Below are 17,168 nucleotides of genomic sequence, written 5' to 3'. Positions count from 1 at the left end.
TTCACCCCCAACTCCAGCTCCCTTCTTGGAACAGGTGAAAGGAGGACCAGCCCCAACCCAGGCAGATCCTCAGGGAGCCCCCTCCCCTTTCTCCTTTGAGGGAGCCCAGCCACATCTTCTCCGACCCTCTCAAGATGATCAGGGAAATTGGTCCACCACCCAAGGTTCCCATGCCATTGTGAGAGGCCCCGCCTGCCTCCCCATTGGCATAGGTGGCCAGGGAAGGGGGGGGGGGCACCCAGCACACATACGCCCCGCAGGAAGAGGCAGAAGCAGCAATTCATAACAAAATATACATTATCTCATGATAACTTACAAACTGAACACATATAATATTACAGTGAAATTCGCTGGGTGACAATGGGAAGATGGGTCACTTCAATGCATGCTCTTCCACAATGGGTTGACCCTGCCTCCCCTGGCCTAGGCGGTCTCTGCTGGAGCCTCACCCCCAAACAAAATGGGATCCCAGCCGCTGCCATCAATTCCAAGGACTCTGTGTTAACGGGCAGAAGTCCGCAGCCAGCCCTGCTCAGCTCCACCAGCCCAGAAGGCAGCACCGTAAGGGCAGCCTGAGAATCCTCTCCCAGGGGCCCAACTTCCTCCAGCTCCAGGCCCCCCTTGGGTTCTCCTCTCGCCTCCCCTAGTGGCCGCTTCTGGCCGCGTAGCGCTGCTTCGCCTCCTGCAAGAAGTTCCGGAAGGCGGGTTCTTCGCAGCGCTCCTCCGTCACTAGGGCAAGGGACAAAAAAGCCCCTGGGTGAAGTGGGTCCCAGAACAGCACCAAGGGGGAAGAGCATCCCAGAGGGAACATCCCCGGCCAAGCACAGTGGAGCTTGCTACGCAAAGTCCCTCTGAGATCACGGTCAGGGCTCATGCTGCACCAACACACCAGCCACCCTGAAACGGGATGCAGGCATTTTGGAGGATGCCCCCTCCCCCCACCGGCCTCTTGATTTGCCTTTTCCTCCCCCCAAACCACTGACCTTTCCCAATCTCCAGAGCCCGCCTTACCTTCATGGTCAATGTCATCAGTGTCACTCTCTTGGCCTTCCTCCGGCTCCTCTTCCCCCTCCAAAGTTCCTCGGGTCAGAATCAGTGCCGAGGGACCCGCTGCGGATTCTGCTATGGAGCCTGGAGACAAAGGCCAAGTGGCTGCCAAGCCTGTCCTGGCCCCAGACTGTGCCCCCCTCCCGCCTGCCAGGGGCCCACCTTGTCGCTCCTGCCCCCACCACAAGGCAATGGGCAAAGCTCTGTGCCAGGAAGACTCCCCTCCTGCATGCTCAAGAGGGGCTGCGCAGCCATGGCAGAAGTCACAGGCATAAACAGGGAGAGGCTGGCTGGGAATCCAGGGAGGAGGAGACAGCAGCAGCCTAATCCAACAGGTGCAGCGTGGGGCTCCCCAGCTGAGGAAAGCAGTCAGCCAGGGTACAGACCCTGCCCACACCCGCTCTGCCTCCCCAGAGCAATGGCTCAAGGGATGGCGGAAAGGTTGGCACTGCCAGCAGCCTCCTCCCTGCTTGAAGGCAAGAGCCAGTGTGTCCACCAGTTGTGACCCCCAAGCAGCCTCTCTAGGCCTCCGCAGCCCCACCCCCTTGGCCTTGACTCACTTGAGGCTGCCGCACTGCTCTCCATCGCAAGGGGGCCCAGGTCTCTCTGCAAACGCTGCAGCTGCTCCTGCTGCCGCTGGCTCTCCACCTGCTCCTGCAAGCAAGGAAAGGGAAGGAAGCAATTCCTGCTGGTCCTCCAGCACATGTGGGTCCCTGCCTGCCTTCTCCAGCAGAGCTCCAGTTGGCACCTGTGGGGCTCCAGCCGGCTGCCTCCCACCATGCCCTGGTGGTGCCCAGAGCGCACCTGTGCAGCTCCTAAAGCAACTGCTGCCGCCACCCGCAGCAAAGCTGGTGAGAAGTCAGAGCCCTGCAGGGCCAACAGCAGCTCTGAGTTCTTCAGGTCGGAAGCTGTCTATAAACAGAGACAATAGCCGCCACAGGGCTAATGAGTGTGTCCTTCAGAGCCGAGAGAGAGTGGAAGGAGAAACCACTCAGGACTCCAGTATCTACAAAGATGTACATTTATGTGCACACATGTACAGAAGGCAGCACACTAAACCCTGAGCGCCAATGGCTCCTTTGAGTTCTTCTGGCAAGGGAGCAGAAGCCGCCACTTGGGAAGGCAATTGGGAGCCCCCAACATGCTGGCAGGAGGTGCTCCCTGACCTCCTCTCCTCCCTCCATCCGGTAAGATGGAAGTGCCCACCTTGAGGCCAAAGGAGGACTTACACAAGCAGAAGGAGCTTCTCCACCCACATTGTCCAGCCTGGACACTGAGGTCCTTCTCAGTCGTGGCGCCCACCCTGTGGAACGCCCTCCCGTCAGATGTCAAGGAGATGAAGGACTACACAACTTTAGAAGACATCTAAAGGCAGCCCTGTATTGGGAAGTTTGTAATGTTTGAGGTTTTGTTGTGTTTTTAATATTTTGATGGGAACCGCCCAGAGAGGCTGGGGCAACCCAGTCAGATGGGTGGGGTACACATAATAAAATGATGATGATGATGCGTGGGGAGCCTTTCCCATGTGACTGACTGGGGGCAGGGGAAGCACCAGCAGAGGGCAGAGCAACAACACGCCAAGTGCATCTGGAGACAGACTCACCATTTTCTTCCTTAGGCGCTCATACTCTGGGCGGTATTCTCTGGAGGGAGAAGAGAAATGGGTTTCAGCTGTTTATTCTTGGGCACCACAGCCTCACTCCCAGACAACCATTGTAGAGACTAGGAGGCCCTTTACTGCAAGGACCACAGCCCAGACCTCCAGTCACTGACCCAAGGGCAGGGCTGGAACGGGCAGGGGAAGAGACTTCCCCCGGGGCTTCATGTCTCCCCATAGAGCAGCAGAGGGGATCTTGCCCCCTCAAAGGCCCCCTGTTCTGGTCACCCAAATGGATTTGCAGGAAGCCTTGGAGTTAATGCAAACTCATCTGGGCCATTGTTCTGGGATGCAGCGCAGCAGGATGGCAGAAGCCTCACAGAGAAGGGGAGAGAGAAAGGCTTTCCTCCCTCTCTTGCAATGCTGCATCCAGTGAAGCTGCAAGTCAGAAGACTCAGGGCACACAAAAGGAAGGACTTCCTGACACAGCCTGCAGTTCAACTCTGGAACTCCCTCCTGCAGGAGGCAGTGATGGGTCCCCAATTTGAATGGCTTTAGAAGAGAATTAGGACAATGCATCTTCTCCTTCCACAGGCAGAGGGAGGATGCCTCTAGACACCAGTTGCTGAGGAAAGCAGGTGTGCCAAGGGCTCCTTTGGCCTCCGGATCTGCTTCCAGGCATCTGGTTGGCCACTGTGAGAAATGGACAAGGACTAGGTGGGCCCCCTTACACAAGGGGACTCTCTCACCTCTCATACTCATCGACAGCTTTGGAGAGGAGTTCGAAAAATTCATCCAGCCCTGACCCCTGGACAGCAGAAACACCAACCACCTGCAAGAGAAAGTCCTTCGTTTCAAACAGGGTTTGTGCGGAGCGTGGGAATTGAGTGCAGGAGAGGGGCTTGCAAACACCTTCCTCTGCTCCAGTGGAGCATCAGCACCAGAACATTGCCTAGCCCCCCTCCCCGAGGGACAGGAGTGATGGGCACAAGCTCCTTTTCCAGAAGAGGTGGCACAAGGCCATCTAGCGGGGGGGGGGGGGGGGGGAGAGACACCTGAACTCTCAGGCCTCCCTGCTCCAAGTCCTTCAAGCATCCACAATAGTCTGTCCAGATGAAACAGCACAGGGTATCTGGTATACTCAGGGTTTGGGGGGCGGGTTGCAGAGGAAGGTACCCCTCCCTCCTTGGAGCTGCTTCCCTGAAAGTTGGACAGAGTGAAGGTGGGAAACAAATGCCAACTTCATGCAATTTCAGGAGTGTGCCTGCAAAGAGGTCTCATTCACCAGCCACACCTGGATGGGGGTGGGGGTGGGGGACCGTGCCCACCTTGAGCGAGTGGTAGAACTCGTCCAGCACCAGGCTGAGGGAGCGAGTCAAGTTGCTGACATAGGTGGTCTCCTGGCTGAGGGCGTCCTGGAAGGCTTCAAAGTCTTGCATCCACTCCACAGCAAAGCTGTGGTCGATGATGTCTGTCTGCGTCAGGAAGGCAGAGAGTGAGTGAGGGTGGCAGGGGGCACAGGTGAGCAGCTGCTCCGCAATGCCACCTCTGGGGCAAGGAGCACAGGCCCCACACCATGACGGCTGCTTCTCTTCAGCCATGGCAGGCCAGGCCAAGAGGCAGTGGCAGCTCCTCCTGCCCTCCCCCCACCATGAGACAAGGACCAGCTAAACAAGTGAAGGCTGTGGTCACACCCAGAGTGCAAGCTCCACCCTGGAAAGACGCAATTGAACAGCAAAGTTTCATCAGCAAAAGGGACAGCAGCCCTTCAAGGCACCTGAAGAGCCTTCCATGCCTGCTCGCCCACCCCTGAGCCCAGCAACCTTCCATTCTTTATGGGGGTCAAGCTTCCTTCCTTCCTCTCTGGAAGTGGCAGGCTCTGCTCCAAGAAAGCATCTTCCTGCTGGCTGAACATTCCTTTCGTCACCCTCTTCTTTGCCGCCCTCACCCAAACACTGCCAAAACAGCTTCTGCTCTCAGATTCAAGTACTTCTGTGCAGCTGTTTGCATTATCTGCATTTCTGTTCGACGGATCACTTTAGGACAGGAGTGGCCACAACAGCACACAATGCCCATCTCCTACCAGGAGTCCTTCATTTTGTCATGTAGGCCATGGCTGAAGAAGCCAAACCACTGCAAATAACATCTGTGGGACCAGCTTCCAACATCCCACTGTCTACCCGTGCTCTGATCTTCTCTCTCTCGCACTGGAATTGTTTGCGACCCTGCCTTTTGTAAGGCTTCCTGCAGAAACTCCCACCCAACTCAGCTCTTTTCCCTGTCAGGGTATTGGGCCATGGAATTCTCCTGACTAGCATTTCTCTGAGCATATTAAAATCAACTTCCTTAAATGCGGCAAATCTCTTTAGCTACACCCCCTTAAGCTTTCCGTAGGGGCCTGAATTCCAGCACACCCTGCATGACCACTGTCTGCCGTCGTTCTTGCCCCAAGTTCCCACTGCTTTAAAGCCACTGAACAATTTTTCCCTATAGGCTGGACTAATGCCAAGGTCAGTCAATCTCCTCATCTCTTCCTCCACCTTTTGAAAATGCAAGTTGTCCACAAGGCAGGCCAGGAATTGGGTGGGGGAATCCATGCTCTGTGGAGTACGTCTCCCAAAAGATCCCAGGGTGTGCTGAAGTTCCCCAAAACTACCAGTTCCTGCTTCCCTGAAGCATTTGTAACTTGTTTCAGGAAAGCATCATCCAGATGGTCTTCTTGGTTCAAGATCAGGGCATTCCACTCACCTTGTTCATGGCCACGATAAATGGGAGCTTCGTCTTGTACAGGATACTGAGGAGAAGAAAACAACAACAGCATGATCAGGGATGCAGAGATTGCCATTTTCGATCTGGGGTTGCCACAAAGACATTTCACTTAGAAACTCATGACTGAAAGAGCAGGCAGTTTGTGTGCTTTCCTAGAGAAGGCCTGAGAGCAGCAGAGGCAGCTTCTTGCTCAAGGTTCAAGGAAGAAGCCAAGAAGCCACCAGAAGAGGGGCTATCAATTCCACCTCCCGGGAATGAGGGAGTCGTCTCTGAGCCTTCTCAGCAGCTACTGAGAGAACAACCCTGTTCCCAAACAAAGAACAATCAGAGAGATGCTCTCTGATAATGGGTAAGCCATTATTAATTGCATAACAGGTAAATAACACTATGGAGAGAATCCTCCTCTTACCTGCAGGCGTAAAGCATGTTAGACATGAACGTGACAGGGCTGGTGCTGCGTGACGTGTCCATCACATAAACCACCACGGATGGGAAGGAGGAAGCCTAAATGGGTACATCAAAGGGGGGAAGCATTAGCCCAACCGGGCAACCTGCCCCCAGGCACCTCCTGCAAAGGAGGCCAGCTGAGCAGCAGGTCCTCACCAGAGCTTCAGTGATGATGGTGCCGGAAGCAGACCAGGTGAAGACCTCAATCTGCCCAGGAGTGTCAATCAGGACGTACCTGCAAGGGGAAGAATTTGTTCTCTCTCACACACAGGCCACGTTCAAATCACTTTCTCCAAAACAAGCTCACCCACTAATCAGCTAACACCTGGAAGATGGGGTTTAATCATGCACGGGTTGCACAATCCTGTTCTCATCAGGGAACAGGATCCCACAGCCCAGGCAGCAAAATTTAATCTTCACTCATCAGCTCCTGAATGGAGATTAAAGATCAGAGTGAGGTCAGCACAAAATTGGGGTCTCTTTTAAACTCCCGATTTTTTTCTTTAATTGTTTTGGAATTATTTTCAATTCTAAGATTAATTATGGTTTGCCTTGAATGTCTCACACTAAGTTAGAAAAGTGGAATGATCATCGTGAATACATGCACAATAATGTGACACAGTTCACCCCTTTGTTCTACTGAAGGTGAGGCTACATACGCACCTCCCTTCAAGAGGAACTTCCATCACCCCCCTCCCCAGGTGACAGCAGGCTTCCCACTGACTCACTGAGATGCTGCCTGTCGTTTCTCAATGAACTTCATCACCTAGTCAGAAAGGGAAAGATGATTTATAGGTAGAAACAGAGAATTAGAGTTTGCAGTTAAGTTCATGATACACAAAAAACCATGATATCATCAGCATCAGAAGTACAGATTTACCATTATGTGATTAAATTGTTAACTGGGATATAAACAACAACAACAACAAATTTACTTGTACTCCGCCTTCCCCGGCTGGAGCCGAGCAGCTAACATCATAAAACTAAGACAGTATACAAAGAACATAAGAACAGGCAATCTATTAATTAAAATACACCTTAAAATTAGTTAAGATACAAATTTGCTCTGAGCCTTAGTATTGATAATAATATGTGGCCCTCTGATGTGGCCCAGAATGTCAAATGCTCATCATTGCTGGCAAATTCTCCAAGAGAGGATATTTGGCACCTACAAACTCAAGCTAAACGCAGTACCATTCAGTGAAATTCACCAGAAATTATGTACCTGGTCAAATCTTGTCGCAAAAAGGTTCAGAGAAGTCACAATACCGCCGTTGGGGCCCAGCCCATACCTGGTGCACATTCAGGAAAGGTTGGTAGAAATCTGAAAGTCACCTCTAACAGCGTATTCCCTTCCCCTTCCTCTACCCCAGATAGAGACTCAGGCCATTTAAAGCAAAGGTGTCACATAAAACCACATTTGTAGAGATCGCCAACGTCAGCAGCAACAGCTCAAGAGACACACTGGCAATTTCACCAGATGCACAAACACCATGCCCAGCCTTACTACATCCTTTCAACATTGGTTTTCTCCACCCATTGCAGTGTGCAAAGTCCAGCAATCACCCTCTAGCTCAGGGGTAGACAACCTAAGGCCCAGGGGCCAAATGTGGCCCAGTCGCCTTATCAATCTGGCCTACAGACGGTCCAGGAATCAGCGTGTTTTTACATGAGTAGAATGTGTCCTTTTATTTGAAATGTCTCTCTGGGTTATTTGTGGGGCATAGGAATTCATTCATTTCCCCCCTTCAAAATATAGTCCGCCCCCCCCCCCCCGAGGTCCCCCCTCCCCCGCTTGCCCCCTGCCCGGGTAAGGATACTGCTTCATGACCTCCTTGTACTTCACGGTGTCTCGTATGTCTTTGGGGAAAAGGAGAGGGAGAGAAATGAAGCCCCCCGACCAGGCAGAGGCCAGTCCCGCCGCCCCCCCCCCCGGCCCCGCCACTCACCGATGTTGGCCGGAAAGGGCAGCTCGTGCACGGCGGGGTCCAGGTTGATGACGTAGGGCGGGCAGCCCCGGCTGTGCAGGTGCGCCGTCAGCCGCTGCGGGAGGAGAGAAGCGCCGTCAAGCCCGAGGGGAGCCCCGCCCCCCGCCCCCCCCTCCCGGCGGGCTCGCTCCCCGCAGCGCCGCTCACCTGCACCAGCGCCGTCTTGCCCGAGCCGGCCATGCCCAGCACCAGCACGCAGACCGGCGGGGGTCCCTCGGCCGAGCTCGCCGCCGCCGCCGCCATGTCGCCTCGCGGTCGCCAGCCCGCTTCCGCTTCCGGCCAGGGGCGGAGCAAGAGGCCCCATAGGGCCGCTCTTGGCCACAGAGCTAGGAAAGGTGGAGCAGCCTTCAGGTCGGGACAGCGGGACCTCTCGTTCCAAGGGGGCTGCGTTTGCTCCCCTCTTCCCTTTTCGTCTCTCTGCGTTCTTTTCCTCTGCTGTTTTGACCATAGAGGTGCCATAGAGAGGCAGAGCGACCGCCCCGCTCCACGGTCATAGAGCGAGTCCTCCCGGGCAGCGGTCATGACGTCACGAGGGGACGGCGAGGAGGGGCCTGGTCCCCGCCTCCTCCGTAACCTTGGCAACGCGGGGCGGGAGCATCAGCTCCTCCCCCGCTGAACTCCCGGAGGGGAGGGGCGGAAGGACGGAGGCCGTCGGGTTGGGCGGGGCCCCGGGGTCGCGGAAGCCTCCTTAACCCTTCCCGTGCCGGCGCGGCCTCCTCCCTCCTCGGGGCGGCGCCAGGAGCCTCGCAAGGTCGGTCTCGGAGGGGGGGGGGAGGGGAGGCGCCGAGGCCTCGTCCCGGGGACCCCGCCGCCGCCGCCTGGGCGAAGAAGGAGCCCCGAGCCGAGATCGCCTTCCTTCTCCTCCCCGCCGGAGCTCGCCTAGGATGGATCCATTCCCAGCCCCGTTCCCTGGCTGGAGATGAAGGGGGCGAAGCCCGCCGCCGCCAAGACCCCTGCCCGGGAGGAGGAGGAGGAGGCGGCGAGGGAAGGTGAGGAGGGGGCGCCTGGGGATTGCCCCTCTCTCGCGGCCGCACTCTGGAGCCTGGCACCTTCCTCCTCCGGAGAAGCCCAGAGAGCCGGGGGGTCTGGGGCAGGCATAGTCTGGAAGAGGTGGAAGGGATGCCAAGGGTCATGCCATGCAGACATCAGCCTGCCATAAGCTCAGAGTGTACCAGGTGACGTTCAGGTCCAACCTCAGCCCCCTTACCTATAAGCCGGAAAGCGTCTTAAACCAGCACCCTTCCCTCTAACGGGGAGCTCATCTTGCTTTACTAGCCGAGGGAGCCAACGTTTGTCCGCAGACAGTTTTTCCAGGTTATGTGGCCAGCATGACTAAGCCGCTTCTGGCGAAACCAGAGCAGCGCACGGAAACGCTGTTTCCAATAGTGGTTGCTATTCATCTACTTGCACTTTGTCGTGCTTTTGAACTGCCAGGTTGGCAGGAGATGGGACAGAGCAACGGGAGCGCACCCCTTCACGGGGATTCGAACCAACGACCTCCTGATTGGCAAGCCCTAGGCTCAGTGGTTTAGATCACAGCGCCACTTGCGTCCCTTATTCTTTGATAGGAGCTATTAATTTGCATGTCACTCCAGGACACAAAGGCAGAGAGCATAAGGAATCACAGGATGCAGCTTCTCCCTGCCAATCCCAGGCCTGTCAGGTCCATTCAGAGGCTGCTCGTGGGAAATGCTGACTTCAAATGAATTGGGTCCCATCTAAAGATAGGAAGTTTGGTTAAAAAGGCTTCTGCTGGCTGAGTCTCTTAATGACCCTTTTCCGATAACCTTTCATGATAACCCTGAAATCCTCTTGGGAGCCTAGGAAGCTGCCTTTCACTGAGCCAAACCATCAGGTCCTTCTAGCAGCACTGCCTGCACTGCAGTGGCTTCTCCAGGGTTTGGGGCAGGGATCCTCTTCCTGGAGATCTCACTGGGGACTGAACCTGTGAACTCCTGCCCTCAACAGTGCTGGTCTCTCAAGAACTAGACTCTCCTGGCACTTTTTATGTGATTTGGCATTCCTTTATGAGATATACAGCAGAACTACTCCTACTACGTGCCTATTTTGTAGTTTTGTTTTCACCTTTTGATTTTCAACTGTTATAATTGTTCTCTCTCTTCTACAATAACAATAACTAAAGAAGTGTGCATGCACACAAAAGCTCATACCAATAACTAACTTAGTTGGTCTCTAAGGTGCTACTGGAAGGATATATTTTTATTTTGTTTCAATAACAATAACATTTATACCCCCCCATTTGGCTGGGTTTCCCCAGCCACTCTGGGTGGCTCCCAACAGAATATTAAAAACACGATAAAGCATCAAACATTAAAAACTTCCCTAAACAGGTCTGCCTTCAGATGTCTTCTAAAAGTCTATGCATTCTATACAACAGGGACGTCCAACTTCCAAGAGGCTGCGATCTGCTCACAGATCGACCAGTAGATCGCAATCGACTTGTTGTATGTGCTTGCTATACACTATAGAATGAAATAATAATACAGTCCCGTACAGTCCTATTATCGTACAGTCTACGAACAGTCCTGTTAATGAACTATTCGAGCAACGAACTCCACAAAACTGGAAGTAGGTGTTCCGGTTAGCAAACTTTGCCCCGGAAGCCGAACGGTGGAAGGGCACCGGTGGTGGGAGGCCTCAGTAGGGAAAGCACACCTCAGTTCAAGAGTGCTTTCGGCTTAAGAACGGACTTCCGGAATGAATTAAGTTCATAGACTGAGGTACCACTGTAATAAATCCCCCCCCCCAAAAAAAACCCCCACACTTGTCTCAGTCTTTCTTCTCCTCTTAGCTGGGGATTCCCTTTCCAAGGCAAAGCACAAGCAGGAAAACAAAGATGCAGGCGATGACAAGGAGCTCCCCAAAAAGAAGCAGAAGTCTGGTGAGTGGATTCTACTTTGGTTCCTTTCTCTGGGCCCCTGCACGCTCCTGGCTCTCCTGCAAGGAGGGGGGCTGGAGACCCCCTGCCCACCTACTCAGCTCAGTTCCTCCTGATGTGAGGGGGCTGCCCATCCCTGTCCCTTTGCACTCTACACTTTGAGCTTTGCTGCTCCCAAGTGATGGGAGCCCCTCATGAACTATTCATCTTCCTGTGTTGGAGCTTGAGCCCATGTTGGGGCGGTCACTTCCCTTGGCCTCCATCTCTCCCCAAGGTATTTGGTGGGGTGTTCTGGGTTGTGGTGGAGGGTAGATGGTCCTGGCTGCTGTTTTTCCTTGTCCCAGGGAAATGGCAGCAGATGGGGCGACAGCCTAATCTCAAGCCCAAAAGTGGCCATAGAAAAAGAGACACACCGGTATATGCAGCAGGTAAAACAGGACCCCGACATCGCAGCTCCTTGGTGAGGACAGAAGCCAAGAAACCAGGGCCATCGTCCTCTGGACCCCGGGACCTCTGGCAAAGGGGTGGGGCCTCTTGTCTGCCCTCCCTGTGTGCAGCCAGGAATGGCGCATAGCTGAAAAAGCAGGCAGAAGAGGTTGTTGGGGTGCATTACTGGGGGGGGGGTGCAGAAAGCTAGTAAGCGTGACTGTGTCCCTAAGCATAGAAAGAAGAGCCCTGCAGCAGGTGGGCCAGCCCAAGACGCCCCAGTGGGATGCCCACAGGCCAGGTGAGAGGGCTGCCCCACTCAGGACCAGCCAGGAACCTTAAGAGGCTGAGTCAGCACCTTCTTCTGCTCCGCCAGGCAGCCTGGAAGAGCACTGGCAGCTGGAGATCCTGAGCAGAGGCCGCGTCACTTGTCCCACCTGCAGGGCTGTTGTGAGGAAGACGGTGGAAGGGCTGAAGAAGCACATGAGCAACTGCCAGCATGTGAGCAGACGGGGGATGGGACCCTATCCTTTTCCTAGGCAATCCCTGGGGATCCAACCCTGCAACTCCCTCTCAAGTCATGGGGCGTAACAGTGTCAGGCCAAGGGAGGCCCGCTTCGTCCTGCTCCCTGTCTCCCACATCAGCCAGCCAGTCACTCCTGGAAAACCCCCAGCAGCAGCTCCCCCCACACTAGCCCCCAGCCTGCCAGCAGCTCTGGCTCAGAGGTGAACCATTTCACCCTGGAGTTCAAGGGGACCCTGCCAGCCCCTCTTCTCCCCGCAGCCCTTTGGGGTCTCTCATGGCATTGCTTGCATGGTGCTGCCCAAACAAGAGTCGTTGTTCTTGGCCATTGAGACTGAGGGTTCAGTGAGGCAGCTTCTGCTCTGCATGTCTGCATGAGGGGGGAGCCCCCAAATTACTTATTTATTTTGTAAAATTTATATACGGCTTGCTTGTAAGACAAATCTCAAAGCAGTTTACAAAAAAAGGAACAGTAAAATTATCGCTAAAAATTTAGAACCACAATTTTTAAAATGCAGACATTAAACTCACTGTAGAATAGAGCAGAGCAAGCCAGTTTCCGGGATGGGGGGGGGGAACGGACGGACGGACGGACACTTCAGGCCCCAAACTCCAGGAGCAAGGACTAATGGGAGATGTTCCCACAGCCCGTGCTGCCCAGATGCTGGTGGCTACTGCTGACATGTGCAATGCCTCGTGGTCTTCCTAGGAGATGCTCACATGCCACCACTGTGGGAAGCAGCTGCGGTCTCTGGCAGGAATGAAGTACCACATCATGGCAGACCACAACAGCCTGGTAAGTAGATGCTGCGCGCCCACAAGAACGTGTCTGGCTCCCCAGATGCCTCAGGCAGATGCTTCAGTCCCTGGAAGCCCAGCCTGCTGCCTGCCTGTACATCCTTGTTCAGGGCCCTCTGGGGAGCCTCTGGCCGGACCCAGCCTGCCTTGACTCCTGACACGGCGACAGTTCAGCCCCAGCAGGTCTTCCTGGGCCTTTGGCCTTGGGTCACCTGCAAGCACAGAATCATAGAGTTGGAAGAGATACCCAAGGGCCATCTAGTCCAACCCCTGCAACACAGGAATCACAACTGCATCATTCCGGACAGGGGGCCACCTCTGATGGAAAATCTCCAAGGAAGGAGAGTCCACCACCTTCCCAGGGAGCCCGTTTCACTCTCAAACGGCTCTTGCCTCCAGAAAGTTCTTCCTGGGCTTTAGTGGGAATCTGAATGGCTCGGTTTGGAGCGTCCCTGGCCAGCCTTTCCCTTCCCGTTTACGCAGCCGGTGGGGACAGAGGAGGCGGCCTGCGATCTGGGCGAGAGAGAGCGCTTGCGGAGGGTGCTGAAGCGGATGGGGAAGCTCAAGTGCCCAAGGCAGGTGAGATGGAGCAGCCTCTGGCCTTCCGGGGAACCAGAGCGGCCTGGGCCAGGCTGGGGCAGGGGCCTCGGACCGCCTCAGGCTCCTCTCGGTGAATGCAGGGCTGACTCGCCACCTTCCAGCTGGTGGTGGAGGGCAGACGCAGAAGCTCCCCCCCCCCCCCCGAGTTGGCTTCCCTCCTTCCTGGGAGCCTGTGCTCCTCTCTGCCCCCCTCTCCTCCCCCAGGGCTGCACAGGCAGCTTTACCAGCGTCCTGGGCTTCCTCTACCACACGCGGAAGTGCGGGAAGGAGGCTGCCGAGCTGGAGCAGATGGCTCTGAAGTGCCAGCACTGCGGCAAAGCCTACCGCTCCAAGGCGGGCCTCGCTTACCACCTGAAGATGGAGCATGGCCCGGTGAGTTGCCAGTGAGGAGCAAAGAGGGGCGGGACCTCTCCCCATCTCTGCAGAGGAAGCCCCTGTTCCTGACTGACAGGCAGGTGGAAGAGGGGGCGGGGCAACGCCCAGAGAAGCCACTGCAGGCCCCTCCTCCTCTTACGGGGCCGGGCATTGTCACCTGCAGAGAGCCTTTGCTACCCCTTTCTGGCAGTGGCAGGCGTTGGCCAGAACCTAAGAACCAAGAGGAACCTCTAGATCAGGCCGATGGCCCACCCAGTCCAGCATCCTGTTCTCACAGGGGCCAGCCAGATGCCTGTGGGAAACCAGCCAGCAGGATCTGAGCCCTGGGCCTCTCCTGCTGCGCTTTCTGGCCACTGGCCTGCAGAAGCATTGCTGCCTCTTGACTGGAGGTGAGCCATCAAAAGCCCAGCCCTCCGTAAATCTGTCCGTTCCTCTTTTAAAGCCACCCACGTTGGTGGCCATTGCTGCCTCCTGTGGGAGGGAGTTCCACAGTTTGCACTTTTAGTTTTACTGTCCTTTTAGTCTTCGGCTTCATGGAATGTCCACAAACTCCAGTGTTGTGAGAGAGGGAGAAAAAAACATTTCTCTATCCACTTTCTCTAGGCTTTGCATAATTTTACGAACTCGTTCCATGTCCCTCTTCCTCGCCTTTTCTCTAAACTGAAAAGTCCCAATTGCTGCAGCCTTTCCTCCTCCCCATGCTCATTTTGGTGGCCCTTTCTGAGCATCACTCCCTGTGTCCTTCCTGTCAGATCTCCTTGCTGGGCCAGGACATCCAGCCGGCCCCCCAGAAGGAGGTGGCAAGCGCAGAGCCCAGCAGTGGAGGCCGCCGTGCTCTGAGGAAGTCTGCCCAGGCAGCCGCCCACCACCTGCAGGAGGCCCTGGCCAAGGAGGCCCTGGCCAAGGAGTGGCCCAGGCGGAAGGTCTGGCAGGACCTGGTTCCCGAGGACCGGAAGGTGCGGCCGTTTCCTCAGAATCCATTTGGCCCTGGGAGCAAGAAGAGTCCTGGTTGACCTCAAGGTTTCTCAGAGGCCAGGATGCAGCAAGGGAGCGCTTTCTCCCGAGGAGCAGGGTCTTTTGCAATGGGGGGCCCCACGTTGTAGAAGCCCCCGCCTCAGGAGGCCTACCCAGCCTGCTCTCTTGGTCAGGTTGATTTTTTTGGTTACTCTTGTTGTCATCTATCCATCTCGAGAGACAATGGAGTGCACTTCCAGGGGTGAAGTCAAACTACTGCATTAGCAGCAGTGAAGTGAGCTCCTCGGTTCAAGCCTGGAGGTCCTGGGCTGCCCAGACAACAAGACCCCCCCCCCCTCTCAGCCTCGCTGATGGGGTCCAAAGGAAAGCAGAGCAAGGCGCTTAGCAGTAGCTTGGCTTGTTACTACGGGATTTTGCTGAGATTTTGTAGTAACAGCTATTTTAAGGCTTGACGTTTTGTCTAACACTGGAATGGAGTTGAAGTCTTGTCAAAGTACAGGTGCAAATGCTTGCACTTCCCCCAGGGGCCAGGAACCCGAGAAGCAGAAGAGGCTGGCTGGGCTCTCAAGGAAGGGGGTGTCCCTGGGGCTCAGGAGTCAGGGTCCTTTGCCCCTGGTTAGCTGGGTGCCCCAGTCGGCTAGGGCACGGGGGGGGGGGCGCTGCTGTGGGAGTAGCTGAAGGCAGCAGCCCCTGCTCCTCACTCTGCCTTCTGGCTCTGCTCTCTTCTCTTCCTCAGCTGAAATACACCCGCCCAGGACTGCCTGCTGTCAGCCAGGAGGTTCTGAGCATGTGGAGGGCAGAGATCAAGGCGTGCCGACGGGTCCGCTGCCCAAACCAGGTAACGGGACGGCTGGGCAAAGCTTGGGGGATGCCACCAACTCTCCTGACTGGACAAGGGCAGCAGAGCTCCTTTCTCCTTGCCCCAAACACTTGCAGCGGAGGCTTTGGGGGGCTCTTCCTTGGTGTTCAGCTTCCCATGGAATAATCTGGAGGCCCCTCCCTCTGCCCTTTTGCATCACAGAGGTGCAGAGTGGGGAGAGCCCCCAAGTATCTGAGAGGAGACTAAGAGCTGTTGCTGCCAGGAGCCTCTGGATTTCCCCTCCTGCATCTCTGGGGCGTTCCTGGGTGGGGAGGGCCACTGACCGCCCTTTCCTGACTCTCGCCTTCCACCACAGGGCTGTGAGTGTGTCTACAGCAGCATCTCGGGCCTCAAGTCCCACCTGGGCAGCTGCACCTTGGTATGTGCCAGCCTCTCCTTAGGGCTCCAGGATGTGTGTGCTTGGGGGGATTCTGCTGCTGCCTGCCATTGCCAAACCACCCCTGGAGGCAGACATGGATTCACCATCACCGTCTCTGCGCCCCAACTGGCAGATCCCTCCCTTCACAGGGACGAGACACTTGCGCTTAAAATCGGGGGGGGGGGGCTCTTCCTTCCCCTTTCCCCCTCCTCCTCCCCCTCCCCGCTGTCTTCCTCAAGTTCTTGCTGCCAGAGATTCTAGGCCACATTTCCGTCTCACTGCAGGGGGAGTTTGTGGCTGGGAGATACCGGTGCCTGCTGTGTGAGAAGGAGTTTGTGTCTGAGAGCGGAGTCAAGTACCACATCAACACTGTGCATGCGCAGGTGAGGAGCAAGGGGGCTGCAGGAGTGCGCATGGACCCAATCCAATGCCACAGACCTTTCCGCTGTGCCCGCGCCCTCACCGGGGTCTGTGGCCATTGGCCTGGCTCAGCTTGTGCTGGCGCTCCCCCTTCCTCTCGCTCCCACCTCCTGCCTCTCCCCACCCCCAGGACTGGTTTGCCGTTGGCACACACACCGCCAAGAGCTTCAAGAAGCTGCTGAAGCAGCAGCAGCCGGAGGAGGCGGAGCAGAAGAGAGCGCCCAGGAAGCCTCCGCCCAGCGGGAGCCGCAAGAAGAGGCCACAGACTGCTGCCTCCCCCAAGAAGGCGACACCCAGGCAGGAGGCAGTGGGGGAGCAGGGGCAGCAGCAGCCCCTCAAGGCCAGTGGGAGCTGTGAGAAGGAGGAGGAGGAGGAGGAGGAGGAGGAGGATGGCCCTCCCCCTCTGAAGCTCAGCCACAGGAGAGGGAGGGAGTAGCGGCCCCCCTCTGGTCTCTCAGGGTGAGGGGGATTCCTCTGGCCACACCCCTCCTTGCACCCTGCCCTCCAGCCCCCCTCAGGCGGCCTTGGCTGCTCAAGGGACTGACTGGGGAAGGAGCCCCACTCCTCCCTCCAATGCTCAGCAGGGTTTACTTCTGAGGAGGCACATCAAGGACTCTGGTCCTCCCCAGGTGAGGAGCCACCAGAGGCGGGACTTCTTTCCTGGCCTCCGCCGGGCAGGGGGTGAGCTGTGTCCCAACCCCCGGGAGTAAACTGGACACTGCAGACAGAGCGTCGCTGAAAATATTACGATAGCCAAACATTCACACATTCCAAGGTAATTTTTACATTAAATTAGTTATAAAAAACCAAAATTAGCTACATGAGATTACTGAAATTGTGAATAAAAGTTTTATATAATTGTCAGGGGTTCAGGAGCAGAGGGACAGGAAAGGGAGGAATTAGAGACCGAGGGAGAGGAATCCGAGGGAGAGGTCAGCGATGATAGCCGTCCGAGGTCTCTAAGTCTCTCCAGCGAATCAGAGGATTCACAGAAAGGGGCTCCCGTGGTCAGAGCTAGGGGGTTGCCAGAGGGAACACCTCAGGAAGGAGGGGCCAGAGGGGACTC

At 56.0% G+C, this 17,168-nt stretch overlaps 2 protein-coding genes across 7 annotated transcripts; one reads left to right on the top strand and one right to left on the bottom strand.

The window, feature by feature from the left end:
• Positions 1 to 279: 279 nt before the first annotated feature.
• On the bottom strand, positions 280 to 8,156 carry GPN1 (GPN-loop GTPase 1). Of its 2 annotated transcripts, none has more exons than XM_028725420.2 (14): positions 7,996 to 8,156; positions 7,810 to 7,903; positions 7,681 to 7,720; positions 7,086 to 7,152; positions 6,589 to 6,626; positions 6,017 to 6,095; positions 5,823 to 5,917; positions 5,393 to 5,438; positions 3,973 to 4,119; positions 3,394 to 3,476; positions 2,651 to 2,690; positions 1,608 to 1,701; positions 1,012 to 1,131; positions 280 to 753 (listed from the first exon to the last, which is right to left on the bottom strand). In XM_028725420.2, exons 1-14 carry the CDS (start codon positions 8,089 to 8,091, stop codon positions 644 to 646), a joined length of 1,149 nt encoding a protein of 382 aa, XP_028581253.2. In that variant the 5' UTR covers positions 8,092 to 8,156; the 3' UTR covers positions 280 to 643. The 2 variants fall into 2 exon arrangements, with proteins under 2 accessions (XP_028581253.2, XP_028581254.2); XM_028725421.2 differs by having other exon boundaries at positions 280 to 729.
• A 294-nt stretch (positions 8,157 to 8,450) lies between these two features.
• Positions 8,451 to 16,960, top strand: ZNF512 (zinc finger protein 512). 5 transcript variants are annotated; one of them, XM_077926660.1, is made up of 12 exons: positions 8,457 to 8,837; positions 10,661 to 10,750; positions 11,092 to 11,175; positions 11,550 to 11,674; positions 12,406 to 12,492; positions 12,978 to 13,073; positions 13,299 to 13,466; positions 14,222 to 14,425; positions 15,181 to 15,282; positions 15,620 to 15,682; positions 15,967 to 16,065; positions 16,233 to 16,960. In XM_077926660.1, the coding sequence occupies exons 1-12, from the start codon at positions 8,768 to 8,770 to the stop codon at positions 16,536 to 16,538; spliced, it is 1,494 nt and encodes a 497-aa protein (XP_077782786.1). In that variant the 5' UTR covers positions 8,457 to 8,767; the 3' UTR covers positions 16,539 to 16,960. The 5 variants fall into 5 exon arrangements, with proteins under 5 accessions (XP_077782788.1, XP_077782790.1, XP_077782789.1 ...); XM_077926661.1 differs by lacking the exon at positions 8,457 to 8,837 and adding an exon at positions 10,315 to 10,437; XM_077926662.1 differs by lacking the exon at positions 11,092 to 11,175 and having other exon boundaries at positions 8,451 to 8,837.
• Positions 16,961 to 17,168: the final 208 nt, after the last annotated feature.

This window comes from Podarcis muralis, chromosome 3 (assembly GCF_964188315.1).
Source record: "Podarcis muralis chromosome 3, rPodMur119.hap1.1, whole genome shotgun sequence".
Lineage (NCBI taxonomy): Eukaryota > Metazoa > Chordata > Lepidosauria > Squamata > Lacertidae > Podarcis > Podarcis muralis.
This window is presented reverse-complemented; position numbering and strand designations above follow the sequence as displayed.

Coding starts and splice junctions, on each gene's coding strand:
- GPN1 (XM_028725420.2), bottom strand. CDS start 8,091: ATGGCGGCGGCGGCGGCGAGCTCGGCCGAGGGACCCCCGCCGGTCTGC. Junction 6,096..6,588: donor AAACGACAGGCAGCATCTCA/GTGAGTCAGTGG, acceptor TTCCCCTTGCAG/GTACGTCCTGATTGACACTC. Junction 5,918..6,016: donor CCATCATCACTGAAGCTCTG/GTGAGGACCTGC, acceptor GTACCCATTTAG/GCTTCCTCCTTCCCATCCGT.
- ZNF512 (XM_077926660.1), top strand. CDS start 8,768: ATGAAGGGGGCGAAGCCCGCCGCCGCCAAGACCCCTGCCCGGGAGGAG. Junction 10,751..11,091: donor CAAAAAGAAGCAGAAGTCTG/GTGAGTGGATTC, acceptor TCCTTGTCCCAG/GGAAATGGCAGCAGATGGGG. Junction 14,426..15,180: donor TGGTTCCCGAGGACCGGAAG/GTGCGGCCGTTT, acceptor TCTCTTCCTCAG/CTGAAATACACCCGCCCAGG.